General features: G+C 39.8%; 1 protein-coding gene and 1 long non-coding RNA gene across 2 annotated transcripts; one reads left to right on the top strand and one right to left on the bottom strand.

Moving 5' to 3' along the window:
* Positions 1–1,537: 1,537 nt before the first annotated feature.
* Positions 1,538–6,319, bottom strand: LOC127092868 (uncharacterized). The gene is made up of 2 exons (XM_051031756.1): positions 5,847–6,319; positions 1,538–3,458 (listed from the first exon to the last, which is right to left on the bottom strand). Exon 2 carries the CDS (start codon positions 3,411–3,413, stop codon positions 2,484–2,486), a length of 930 nt encoding a protein of 309 aa, XP_050887713.1. The 5' UTR covers positions 3,414–3,458; positions 5,847–6,319; the 3' UTR covers positions 1,538–2,483.
* A 5,814-nt stretch (positions 6,320–12,133) lies between these two features.
* On the top strand, positions 12,134–14,602 carry LOC127097359 (uncharacterized). The gene is made up of 2 exons (XR_007793010.1): positions 12,134–12,550; positions 14,223–14,602. It is a non-coding gene; the product is annotated as an uncharacterized LOC127097359 (long non-coding RNA).
* Positions 14,603–14,890: the final 288 nt, after the last annotated feature.

Raw genomic sequence — 14,890 nt, 5'->3', positions numbered from 1 at the left:
GCTGTGTTGGCTGAGACTCAGCAGGAATTGTTACCGCAGCATTGTGCTGGAAGTAACGGTCCCTACTGGGTCCACGTTGAGTGTAGACAGCGCTGGTGTCTCCTTCCTTCTTCCTCTGCCCGCCATTATTACCAAATGGTTTCTTCGATCCTGACGAAGAAGAAGACGCACCCTGAATCTTGCCCAGCTTCAGCCAACTCTCAATACGCTCCCCAGCTACCACTATATCGGAGAAATTGGTGACAGGACATCCCACCATTCTTTCTGCAAATGGCCCCTGCAGGGTCCCCATAAACAAATCAGACATCTCCCGATCTACCAACGGAGGTTGAACTCTGGCGGCCAACTCTCTCCACCTTTGCGCATACTCTTTAAAGCCCTCATTATGTTTCTGAGACATACCCTGCAGCTGGGTACGACTCGGAGCCATGTCTGCATTAAATTGGTATTGCTTAAAGAAAGCATCTCCCAGATCCTGCCAATTCTTTATATCAGAAGATCTCAACTTGGTGTACCATTCCAAGGAGCCCCCCGACAGGCTGTCCTGGAAAAAGTACATCCACAGTTTCTGATCTGCGGTGTATGCCGAGATTTTGCGGACAAATGCCTGGAGATGAGTTTCCGGGCAAGAACTACCATTATATTTATCGAACGCAGGCGCCTTGAACTTCTGAGGAATCACAATTCCCTCCACCAATCCCATGTTGGACATGTTTACCACCCCAGGCGTGGCATAGCTCTCAAGCACTTTGATTTTCTCAGCCAGCAACTGAATTTCCTTATTCTGCGGAGGAATATTGTAAGGCGCGAAAGGCTCGTTCTGTATGGAAAATTGATCCGCCTCTCTATCCTCTTCCTGATCATCATCAAAACCATAAAACGGAGGCACAAAGTTGTCCTTCAGGTTCTGACTTGGTCCAGGTTGACCACCAGCACCAGCATTATTCACCAGACCAACTGTTGTCCTCTTCCCACCATCACGAGATCCTTGCCCCTGGTTGGAGACTCCATCCAGGTTGACCCCACTGTTCTGAGCAGAAACCCGCTCGAGTTTCTCAACTTTATCTGCGAGAGCCTTCTGACCAATGGCAAAACCTTGCATTATATTGATCAGTTCGGTCATTTTATCTTTCAATTCCAGCATATCAGCACTGGGAAGCTCCATGAGTCTGGGCGTATTTCTTCTGGTGTAATATCTGTGAGGGCGAGTAGTGTGCAAAGGTACTGTCCTTCGAGCGCGAGCAATGGTTCCTGTTTACAAACAAGCACATTAGTAATAGTCACCTGCAAAATAAAACACAAGTTATCATGATTAATGCATGTATGCAGTGTCTATCCATATGAAGGACACTTTGTCTCTCGACCCTGGCATCATCGAGACAAATAATAAGCCGGCATTAACATTCTGATTAGCAGTGTTTGATTTCATCGTGCAGATCGGAGATATGTGATTTAGCATGATTCCCCCCAACCATGTGTGTGCTTGTGTAAGTGCATACGGTAAAGCAAATAAAGCTTGACAACCAATCACTGAATAGAAACCATCATTACATAACCAAAAAGTGCACAAACAGTGCCATAGTCATACATCAACCAGACAAAGTCAAATACAATCCTCCAAAATTGGAAAGAAATACAGACAAGTGAATTCCGTCAACAAGCCTGACGGTAATCCAACACAAATGAAAGATCTAGCTAGATGAGGGTCCCACAGATGGCCCTATCTCATCATCCATCCTCGCGAACTCTGCGGCGAACCTGAGCTCGGTATTCTCCTGCTGTAGTCTTCCAACTTCCTTCTGATGAATCTTCATCTGCCTGAAGTAGTGGTCTCTTTCAGCCATATAGTGATCTCTCTCTGCAATGATCTTTAGCTTCTCGGACTCCTTGACTTGCAGCTTTGCCTCCCACTCAGCAATGAGACCTCTGACTCTGTCATCTCTCTGCTCTTTGACAAGGACTTGCCTCCTCTTCTCATCTTCAATCACCTTTGATGCTCTGAACAGCTTATCTTTAGTGATGTCGTGCTCCCGGTTAGACGATGCTAAAGCCTGGCTGATCTTCCCATAGTAGGCTGTATCCATCTCAAAGCGTTTGGCTGCTAGGGCATGTCGCTTGTCTTGATCTTCCATCTTCATCTTGATCTCTTGGTTGGACGCCTGAAAACGAGCAACACTTCTCTCCAATTCAGCTTTCTCTGCAAGTAACTGATCTCTGGCTCTCTTCATCTCAAGGAACTCCTCCATGCTGACAGAAGCACTCGGACCCTCAATCATATGACACACAGAGTCACCTCCAGGAAACGGTAGAAATGTAGACTCAATCCTCTTCCGCAACCAATCCTTAAATAGTGGAAAATACTGACAGTTGACTTTACCAAACGGAACCTTACCCTTCCTTTGGATATCTCGCCACTCATCTAACACTTGCCTCAGCTTGGCCTGGTTGCCATCAATCGGAAAGTAAAAGGATTCCTGAATCTCTCACCCGAGAGGAGGAACCTCCATAGCGAACCCCATCTGTCTCCGGAGAAGCATCGGGTTGTAATTAATGCAACCCTGAACTCCCACTAAAGGCACATTAGGTAAACTCCCGCAACTGCAGATGAAGTCCCGACCAGCTAAACCATTATGAGTCCAAGCAATGTCATCAGCCCGCAGACCCATCAATCGAAAGGACCACTTCACACTAGGATCAATCTGAGCAAAGGCACCTCGGGAAGGCAAATACCCCATGAACCATTTGAAGAGCAACTGAGAGCAGCATCTGACCAGACCACCCCGCCTCTTCTCATTCCTGTTATGCACTGAGTAGTACACATCTCCAATCAGGGTAGGAATAGGGTTTCTCTGCATAAACAACCTGATAGCATTATGGTCCACAAAATTCTTCTGATTAGGAAACAGAATGATCCCATAAATGCTCACAGCAATCAGAGCACAAACCGTCTTCCAGTTACCCATTGCAGCATGTTCCTTGGCATTGGCCTCCAAGAAACTCAAATGAAACCCAGGTAGCTTTCCCTTCTCCTTCAAACCCTCCTTGACCATTTCCGGACTCAAATAAAGAGCACGTGAAATCCCAAGGACATCTGAATCTACCCTCGTAACATGGAAAGGAATCTGATCTCGGATCTGAATACCCAAGATGCTGACATAATCCTCCATCAAAGGCCCCAACAGATAGTCTGGAAAAACGAAACACCTCAACCCAGGGTCATAGAACTGAAGAAGAGTGTGGATGGCGCTCCTATCACAGTCAGTGAGCCTGAAAACCGTCTTCAGAATATCGTCGTATGACTCTCTAAACATTCCCACATGGTCAGGAGTAATCAATGCTACCATATCCTTCAGCACACCAATCTCAGGATCAAAGAAACTGTATACAACATCGGGCTTCAAACCGGTCCTCATCTCTGAACAGAAATCTCTCAACCAGGATATCGATCAAAAGTGTCCCTGCATATGGGTAAACATGTGTTAGATGCAATTAATGCAAGATGTAATGATGCTGATGAATGAATGCAATGCGTTGCCATCCTCCAAGCCATCTGATCATCTGCACTGAATCTGGTCTCTGAACAGATCATAACCATCTGAGGAGTGCACAATCACAATTCTGACCCACGGGTTCCGAAATAAACGGAAGACAGATACATCACCATCATCACTGGTCTCTGAGCAGACACACCATCACCATCTGAATCGGCCCAGGGAATCCGAAATAAACGGATCCCCACTGATAAATATCTCGGCCCGGGGAATCCTGAAATAAACGGATCCCCACTGATAAATCACGGACAGCACTCCGGCGTCTCTGAAATAAGCGGCCATAAATCCGACTTATAAATAGGACCCGGATCCACGGAACAAAAGTCACCATCAACATCACCATCAATCACCAACAGTCACCATCTGTACCTGTTAGAATGATCATTCCCTCCCCACTCACGGGTGTCATCTAGGCCAGGGTAAAGTCGAAAGAAACGCAGCATAAATAACCTTTCGCAAAATACCATCATATACACACCCGAAGTATGTAACGATAATATCCCACCAGGGTCTGAACTGCTCGTGATATCAATGTTCCGCTAAGTGGCGCCATACCACCCGCTTCCCATGAATCACTCTATTCCTAGGTTTCCTAGATTTCACTCATAGCCTGGGTATTGGGCCTTTTACCTCGAGTAACTCCCACCCCAAAACAGAGGAACCACCTGTACAGAGGACGGCAACAATATGATAGTATGATGCATGCAGACATTAAATGCAAATATATACACAATCAGAATAATAAATGCAATAAATAACACACACAAGCAACCTAAACTAATCCTAGAACGCTAGGAAGGACTCGCTTAGGGACGATGGACCAGCATAGGTCTACATCGGTTTCCCCAGCAGAGTCGCCAGCTGTCGCATCCTGCGAAAAATCAACCGGCGAGCCTAAAAATAAAAACACACAGAGCCGCCACTGCGCGTTATTTATCCCAAGATAGGGAAAGGAAACGCTCAGAGAAACCTGGAAAGACATGGTCTCGCGACCAGAGAGAAAAGGTTCGGGAGTCGGTTACGCGAGGGGAAGGTATTAGCACCCCTCACGTCCTAGGTACTCCTAGGGATCCACGTTCTAAAATAAAGAAAAGGTTGCTAAACATCACACACACACACGGGGAACGCAGGTGGGGGTCGAGAGGAACGAGCTCGATAAGGTATCGCACCTTATGCCTACATATCTTGTCTGGAACAAGAATCAGAGCCTCTGTAGTTCGGCTTACGCACGCCAAACAACACAAAACATACAAACAAGCAAGGGTGGCAAACATGGAGCCCGACAACCACTGGATGAAGTTACGTCGGCATCCGAACCAAAACACGCACAAAACGGCAAACGTGGAGCCCGACAGCCACTCACTGGGCTTACGTCGGCATCCGAACCCAAAACACACTCAAAAGGGCAAACGTGGAGCCCGACAGCCAATCACTGGGCTTACGTCGGCATCCGAACCCAAAACACCAAACAGCACAGTCAGATAACAAGTAAACGCACGCAAAAAAGAAAAAGGTTGCCCGGAGTGGTCTCGCACAACCACCTGCCTACATACCTTGTCTGGAACAAGGATCAGGGCGATGTAGTTCCCCTGAAAGGGACTAAATTGCTGACCAGAAACCGGGGAAAGATACACAACTAGGGAGCTGAGACTCGAGCCTAATGTTGTCATGCATCGTTAACCCTAAGTTCGGTTTTCTATCCTACTTGCATAAGCAAACTAACCTAACCAGGAAAGAAGCTAGCACACAAGCATACAATCATATATCATCAAATGAGAACAGGTATCTCAAACAAGCATGTCAATCAGATATCCACATAACACGCACTATAGCCAAACAAGGGGCTCAATCAATCAGGTTTGACTGCCTAAGCAATCGTCTGTACAGGCTGTGTTTGCTCTTAACCTTGCCATTACGAGGCTAAGGTGAAGCAGATGATGGGTGAAGTGAGGATCAGACCTCACAGCTCTTATCCCTAACCAGGGAGAGCTGACAAATGAGCATGGGTCCAGAATAGGGGAACCCTTTTATACTCGATGACTCTGACACAACGGATCTTGGGCTTTTGATCTCAATGCTACAACCATGTAATGGGAGCAAGGAGAAGACTCACTGAATAGTGGGGGACAGGTTGCTTGTCCCTACCTTCCACCAATTGCCTTACTTGAAGGACTTTTCCTGCTTGGGCTTGAAAATAAACATACACAAGCATTGCCTCTTAAGGAGGACTTCAGACAATTTGCCCGGCCCGGTAACAGCCGGGTCTCCAGACTACATGAAGTTAGGAAGTTATACCTCTATGCAAGTTGCTTAAGCAAAGCAAAGCAATAGTTCACAAGGAACTGAGCAACTAAAGTACCTGGAAACAATCAAACACAGTTAGTACTCAGACAGACAAAACCAAACAGCAAGTTCAATCAGACAAACTATACAAGCTATGCACAAACAAAGCAAGCCAAGGCTCAAGCCTATGCTTCACAACCTGCAAAACAATGCTATGTTAATATACAAACATCAACAACATCAATTAAAATTGATTTGCATCATTCTCCATGTGCCTTACTTTTTGATCCTGAAAAATCAAGCAAACATTAGCAACTAGACCACTAGGCCAAGCCTAGGGTCCAAAAGCAAGAAAAAATGGTAAACAGCAAGGCATTCACCAACCAATCTCAAATTAACATCAAACAAGAGCAAACACCATTGGTCTCATGTTTATATCATCCATCATATTCAATTCATACACAAAACAATCCATATTGGTTCAAATGAAGCACCAAATATACAAACAGAAGTATTGCATTCAAAGCCATGCCAAAACACATCAAAAAAATCTCAAATTAAATACACCTAAACAGGGATAATCAAGGTCTACCATGTCAAATTTGAGCTCAATTGGGCAAATGGAACCATGTCAATGAAAATCAACAAAAACAGACACAATTTCATGCTCCAATTCACACCATCAATGCATACATCCACTTCAAAAATTCATATCTCATTGGAAACTAAAAAGAAATGGATGAGACCAAAACAGGGAGGTCCTAACATGTGTCTAGTTCATGCATATCAAATTTCATGGCCATACAATACAATATGAGGATTTCCCAATCAATCTACCAACCTATGTCACATGGACTCGCAAATTTAATCACCAGAAATGAAAAATCATGATCAAATTGAAAATGCAATGTAAAATCCTACAAAAATTCATCAAGCATCCTAACATGTCAACAAGTCATCATGCAAAATTTCAGCCAATTCCAACATGCATAGGTCATCCAATTAAATTCAACAAGTTGACATCAAGAGGTGTGACACAAATTGTCACACCTAAGTTCCAGAATTTGCTGCTCTCTAACCAGGTATCAAAAATTCATGAAATTTACATATAAATAATCCTCAATGAGTCAAGAACCACCACAAAAATTTTCAAGAATTTATTTGCAAGCATGTGCATTTCACAATTAAAATGGTAAAGTGTGTCGAAATGTCATACATGTGAAAGAACCTTAGGTCAAACCAAAAATATACCATGCACAACTTTGACCAATAGGTCAAAAAAATTCTACACTCAACCACAAAGTCAACACAAAAATTTCCATATTTTTCTGAATTTTCTACTATTTTTTATGAATTATTAAACATGTTAATGAATTTTTATGAATTATTTAATTTAAATGGATTTCATTAATGGCATTATGGTAATTAATTAAGGCGGGAGCGGGAAACAGGTAGTTTAAATTTTCAAACGAGAATGAAGATCAAACTCAACAATTTTCAGAAAACTTCCTCTTCTTCCTCCAGCACACGAAGAACACATGAACACAAAACTTTCACCAAAACAAGCAAATGGATAACCGTTGGACTCGTCTCACCACGTAGATCTCAAATATCAACTCAATTTAACCTAAAAGTTCCTCTATCTCATGAATCGATCAACTTAGGGTTTTGGTTCATAATTTCAAATCCAGATCTCTTAGCCTACAGTGCATCATTTGCTAAACTACTCACATCACCATAACCTACGTTCTATGCTCTACAAAACGCACCTAAGCACTTGAAGAATCGTGACACTCGAAAAAATCACATACCTGTAATGGCAGTGGTGTTCTAGCTGTTCTTTGCGTGCTTCAACCTCAAACAGATGAACTAGATGCTTCAGGGAGTTGAATGATGCGATTAGGTTTGATTGAAACAACTCCTAACGCGCGAAATCACAATCCACCATGAATGATGCTTCTTTGAACAGTCATGTTTGGAGGCTTGATTGATGATGAGAAGCAAAAACAGATGTAGAAGATGATGATACAAGATCAATGCAAGAAGAATTTCGAAGATTGATCAAGATTTGATGAAGTTTGATGAAGTTGAAGGTTTTGTATTCTTGAGGAAATTGAGAGAATGTGATGAGTTTTCAGATCTGGTTTTGGAAAGTGTGTATTCTGTTAGGAATTTGTTATGATTAGGAATATATACTCCAACTTAATCCATCCTTAATCACCTCAATTAGCAAAATGAAGTGAAATTAGTGAAAAATGAGTTATGTGAACAAAATCTGGAAAATAACTAACTTAACAACCAAAAAACAGCTTCACACAGTGAAAAACACTCAAAAAACTGCATTTTCGCGCGAGCGGTCGACTCATAGCCTGCTATGCGTCGACCATAGCCTGCTATGCGTCGACCATAGCCTGCTATGCGTCGACCATAGGTCGGCTCAAACATGCTATGCGCTGACCCGTGGTCTATGCGCTGACCCCTATGGTCGACTCATAGCCAAAATTTTTTTTTTTTTTTTTTTTTTTTTTAAAGCAGAGGAGGGCAAATTTTGAGATGTTACACATAGATTAAATCTTGCTTTAATAATTTGAATGCATCCTCACACTCCTTACTTAAGAATATGGCACATCATGCTGCAGTAGTTGACAAGGGGGTTGTGTTATCTTCGGGAAGTCCTTGATGAATCATCTATATAATCCAGCATGACCATGGAAACTTCTGATTCCTTTGATGTTGATTGGTGGAGACAGCTTCTCTATTACTTCCACTTTAGCTTGGTCGTCCTTTAATCCCCTCTTTAAAGTTTTGTGCCCCAAAATAGTTCCTTCCTTTACCATGAAATGACACTTCTCCCAATTCAGCACAAGATTGCTTTCTTCACATCTGGTAAGTACCATATACATGTTGTCCAAGCATCTCTAGAATGACTCTCCAAAGATGGAAATATCATCCATGAAAACCTCTATGGAGCTTTCTATCATTTCTGAGAATATTGCCATCATGCAACATTGAAAAGTAGTTGGAGCATTACATAATCCAAATGGCGTCCTTCTGAAAGCAAAGTTTCCATAAGGACATGTAAAAGTTATCTTCTCTTGATCATCTGGTGCAATGGAAATTTGATTGTAGCCCGAGTAACCATCAAGGAAAAAATATAACTCCTTACCAACTAGTTTATCAAATATTTGGTCAATGAAAGGTAAATGGAAATGATCCTTGCATGTGACCTTGTTCAACTTCCTATAATTCATGCATATCCTCTAGCTAGTGACAGTTCTTGTAGGAATATACTCATTTTTCTCATTGCCAATGACTGCCATGCCACCCTTCTTTAGAACACATTGAATAGAACTCACCCACACAGTATCACAGATAGGGTGGATAATCCCATCATATAACCACTTTATAATCTCCTTTCTGACCACGTCTTTCATGACGGGGTTTAACCTTCTTTGGCTCTCAATACTATTCTTGGAGTTATCTTCTAATAGAATCCTATGTATGTATACAATAGGACTAATGTCTTTAATATCATATATTTTCCAAGCAATAGCCTTCTTGTGTCTTTTCATAAGTGATAGGAGTTGGCACCTTTGTTCATCAAATAGATCAGTGGCAATGATGACTGGCAACTTTTGTCCTATCTCTAGATAGGCAGATTGTAAATGAGCAGACAATTACTTAAGTGGCAATGATGACTGGAAACTTTTGTCCTATCTCTAAATTAAATATTAATATAATCAAATTAATATTTAATTGTTTTGTGTTTTACTTTATAGTTTTCTCATATTCAATTTGTTTCTCTTATATTAAATATTTGAGTATGATTTGATATAATTTAGACATGTATTTTATTTAAAAACATGTTATAGTATTCATAAAAAAAATATATTACTTAAAAGTTATGTCATATATTTAAATATTTGAGTATTATTTCAGACAATTTAGACATATATTTTTTATTGTATTTATAATAACATTATGGGTTTTAATTTTAATTTTTGTACATAAAATAATTTAAAAAATATCTTGTTTCGGACCGAGTAGTGTCGCACCACGAAAAATACTTGAGCGCGTCGCACGCTTGAAGATACAACAGAGTCACCATCGAACTTTATTTATTCCCGAAGGAAAGGGAAAACAGCGATAAAACCCATGGGAAGAGAAATCGGCAAGGAAGTCGGTTATGCAAAGGGAAGATATTAGCACCCCTCATATCCATTGTACTCAACGGGAACTATTTTGATTTTTCTTTGCTCGAATGGGTGTTACTATCTAAAGATTACTTGCGAAAAGGGGAAAAATGTTTATAATTAATGTGCTCGCCAAGGATTCAGATTCTCGTGCCTACGTATCCTCATAGTGCAATAAGGAAGTCAGAGCTATGTAGTTCTTGTTAGAAAATACAGATTTGTTGGTTGATTTTAGGGAACAATTATAATCGTATCCTAGAAGTGTGTAGACATTAGATGAACGGATCATAGTTTGGATACTCCAAACTTTTAGTATGATTGCTAAGGCACATATTATAAAGGTTATTTTATGAAAAGAAAGAAAATTGTTTAGAAAAGATTTAAGTCTCAAAAAGAAAAAGAAAGAGTTGATTGAATTGCATTAAAAGAAAGAAAATTGTTGGAATTGAAAGTGTTGTAGAATTGTACGAAATATAGTAGGAAAATTAGGAAAGTGTGTGAAGGATGTTGTAGAATTATTACTTGGACCAATGATTATGTTGTTGGATCCATAAGATAGGTGTATCTGAATCAAAGAATGTGGTTAATGCATGATTTCTCCTAGATCTAGGGATTAAGACCTACAAGAAGGGGGTTACCAGAGGATGAAGCTTCACAGGGAAATGTACGAAAGTTGCCAGAGCATGAGGCTCCACAGGAAAATGATATGAAAGATTCCAGAGCATGAGGCTCCATAGGGAAATGATATGAATGTTTCCAAAGTATGAAACTCCACAGGGCAATGTATGAGAGTTTTCCAGAGCATGAAGCTCCACAAGGCAAAATAAAGAAAAATGGTTTGCCAAAGCATGAAGCTCCACATGGAAAAATAAAATAAAAGGGTTTGTTAGAGCATGAAGCTCCACGGGGAAATGATATAAAGCTTTCCAGAGTATGAAACTCCACAAGTCAATGCATGAAGTATTGATTCAGAAATGGGTGTTAGACCATGAGGTGCTTAACCCACAAAGTGTATGGATATCAAAGCGGATTGTTGTGTTTGATCCAAAGAGAATGTGTATTGATGAAGATTGTTGAAGCAGACTTGACAATTGTTTGATTCGAATTGCACTAAAGTCTATGAGTAGAGGTGAATACTCTGAGCAACTGGATCATTCGTCCCATACCCAAAGGTATTCAGAATGAGGATAGGAACTCTCCCTCTCACCCTTTCTCTACTACTTAAGGCTCATGACGCACAATTTGAATCGTAATTGACAAGTATTGAAATAGGACCTTTGTTGTGCTTGAATTATAGTCCAATGTCCAGTTTGTCTGTAACATCGTGTCTGACTTGTGGGGACTTGAGTGAAGTCTTGAGTTGTTTGTCTTGAAAGATCCAATGTAACTCCAACACAAGGGATTGTCTTATCAAGTGATCAATAAGCTTCTGATCATTTGACTAGACTGAGGGAATAAGAACATGTCAAAGGATTTAATTGATCAAAGGATAATTTGATCAACTTAATCATTTAGGGAGAAATCAGTTGAAAACCATGCATAAGGACTTAGTGACTTAAGTTCTAAGGGAAAAACCAGGGTTTCAAATATCAATTTAACCTAGAATTATGGGAACATGGCACGTTATTGGTTAGTAACTAACTACAAGCTTAATCGTAAAAGTTAGATCAAAATCTAACAAGAGGCATCAATTTGATAATTTTCTCAAGATGTAAAATAAATGGAAAACATGAAATCTAATGTTATTTTCTAAGAATTTCAATGTTAGAAAGAATTTAAAGTATTTTCCATGTTAGATTCATTAAAGTAACTAAACTGAGATTAAAAAAATAAAATAATAAAAGAAATTAAAGAAAAAAACTATAAAACCAAGTTGGAGAGCCAAGGGGATGCAGGCGTTGTATAGCGTGTAAAGAGCAACTGGTTTGTTGTTGGACTCAAGAGGAGGCCCAAGGTTGTGTGCTTGTTGTACAACAAGCCTTCAGGAAGGGTGTGGCAAGCAAACATAGGGTGCAATGTGTAAAGGCCATGGGCCTAAGGGAAACAGGCCCACATGCGAACCCAAAAGAATGGGGGGAAGAGCCTCAGTAGCTCCAACAAGTTCCTTCATTCCCCAACTCAAAGTTGGCACAAAAACAAAACTCCCTCATGAACCACAACTCTGTCGCGGCGGAAATCGCCTCTGGCCTGCGACAGAGGCCCAATTGAGTCCAAACATCCCTGATTATGTTTGTATTAAACCCCTCTCTCCTAATCTCACACTAGTTTACTTCAAAACTCAACCTAACAGCCAAATCGAAGCAAAATATGATGAACCCTAAAATATGAAACTAGAAATTAAACGGAAATGGTAAGCTAATTGGAGTCCAAAGCTTAGGGGTTTGGCTCCTCATGTACTACCCTACATCATGGTAACCTTGACTCAGAAAAGAAATGGGAAAGCCTACTTGCCGGAGCAACTCCGATGATTTTTCAAGTGGCGGCGTTGAGGAACGATGATCCACGAGCCTTCTACTTCCCAAGGTAATTCCTCACCCTTATTCTTTTGCTCCAATTGCGCGTTGCTGAATCCTCTTTTCTTCTTCTCCGCCTTTTATTCTGTAGGCTCTATTGTTGTTATGGCTTTGTGATATTTGCATGTAAATTGCTGAGAGAGTGAGGAATGCGTGTGATTGCAGAGTGTGTGACTTGAGGTTTCAGCTCAACCAATTGAAGCTTCCACGTGAAGCTTCAATGACTATGGATGAAAGCTTTGGTGAGGGTGAGTTCAGAGAGATGAAGAGTGAATGAGGGAGATGAAGATTGAAAGAGTGATCCTCTGAAATTGATGAAAATGTGATTGACTTGAATTATTGGGCGATGATTAGCATTTATAGGGATTGGAGCTGTTATCTATGTTAACTTTCCTCTATGCAAAATTATTGCAAGTTGTAACACTGTTAAGAATTCAGTTAAAGTTAGTTATAGTTGAATTTCTATTAGGAGAAAACTGTTAGCCTGAGTTTGAGTTAGTTGGTTTTTCAATTAGTTAGTTAGTTTTTCAATTAGTTAGTTAGTTTTAATTTGAAATTATGTTAGATGTTAATTAGTTAGTGTTAGTTTCTTTGTAGGTTTTTTTCCTTAAGACTATTAACTTCAATTAATGAAAGTTAGTTAGTGAATTTGGCTAGTGTAATTGAATTTCTGCTAACTCGAATGCTTGAGTTAGCTAATACTTGGTACGTATTAAATTTTTAGATTTTATTAGAATCAAATGTTAGAGTTAAATGGACTACAAGTAAAAAAAGTTTGACATGTCATTGGCTTAGTGGTTAGCATTGGTGGATATTTGAATGTTGGATTATTGTTCCTTGGTTTGAAACCTGATATAATTAGATTAGTTTATGTTGGTTAATTGGATGTATGCTTGCATATGGTTACTGAGTTATTTGGAAGTCAAAATCATGGAATTACAGTTAGTTTCAATGCCAGGTAGTGAAGACTCTTTGGGCATTGTCAGAACATTTAGTTTACATATGAATGCACTATGTTAGATTAGTTGTTGGATTGTTAATGAATGTCAAAATTTTGGTTAAAACCTATTATGCATTGTTAGTGATAGTTTTGTTACCTGCTGTTAATGTTAGAAAGTTAATGCCTTGAATAAAATTATATGCCATGATTATTGTTAGTGTATTTAATATGAATATGAGTTAGTGAAGAAGAAAACAATTAATGTTAATGAGCTTTGAATTTTGTTAGCCAAATTTATCCCTAATGGTTAATGTAGGTTAGAAAAAAAGTTAGACTATTATGGAATTGTGTTTGATTTGGGAACATGGAACGCGTGGCTGCTGACTCAGTCAATTCAATATCATTAGCTTTGTGAACCTTAAATGATCATTGCTAATGAACTGTTTTGGATTGAACTAGCTAGTACGTTTTGAATTGTAGAATGCTCATATGTTAGACACTTACTTTTAGTAACTGGAATTTATCAAGTATCGTCTGATTCTTGTTATGAATTGCACTGGATTGAACTGTTGCAATTAGGCTCGTGCATCTTTGTTTTTTAATTGACTTCTGATGCATGGAATGTTTGGTGGATTATGTCCTGTTATGAAAGCAAGCTAGCAAGTTAGTGATGTCTAAAACTATTTATTAATTGCAATTGAATTGAAGTTTGTTTTTTATGTATATTGATGATGTATTGCAGGGATGACTTGGGCTTGGAGTTTGATCATGGTTTCAAGTACATTTGGAGGCTACCATGAAGATCCTTAATGATGGCTTGAAGAAATATGGCATGGATTACTTTGCCATGAAAGAAACTTGGATATGAATTCAAATGAGAAGATGGAAGAGTGAAGACCAAAGAGAAAATTAGGATTAGGATTAGTGGTTAGGTCAGTTGACTTTGGTCAACTGGTTGACCAAAAAGTCAACATTTGACCAATGTCAACTGTAGGTCAAATTTATATATTTTTTTGTAAATTTGTATGGATTTTGTAATTTTTGGTCTTGTGTAATAGAATGGACATTTTCACAAGGAAATGGCCTTTTATTCAATGAAATGTGCCTTGTTCTCAAGTAGAATCTCTTCCCTCCAAAACTATTTGAATCTTTCTTGAATCATGGACTTTGAATGAACTATGAACAGATAACCATGTAAGATTCCATGGTCAACAGATGATCAACCCTAAAGTTGACTTCTGGTTGACCAAAATCACACTTGATGATTGATTCCAAAGACCAATAGAATGATGCAATCCATGGTGATCAAGGACCACCTTCCATGAATTAAGGTTCTATAACCAATCCCAAGATCAAGGTGTAAACCACATTATCCACAAATGTCAAGAATCAACAATTAGGGTTTCATGA

This window comes from Lathyrus oleraceus, chromosome 6 (assembly GCF_024323335.1).
Source record: "Lathyrus oleraceus cultivar Zhongwan6 chromosome 6, CAAS_Psat_ZW6_1.0, whole genome shotgun sequence".
Classification (NCBI taxonomy): domain Eukaryota; kingdom Viridiplantae; phylum Streptophyta; class Magnoliopsida; order Fabales; family Fabaceae; genus Lathyrus; species Lathyrus oleraceus.
This window is presented reverse-complemented; position numbering and strand designations above follow the sequence as displayed.

Excerpts from the sequence above, each read along its gene's own strand:
- LOC127092868 (XM_051031756.1), bottom strand. The coding sequence starts at position 3,413 with ATGAGGACCGGTTTGAAGCCCGATGTTGTATACAGTTTCTTTGATCCT.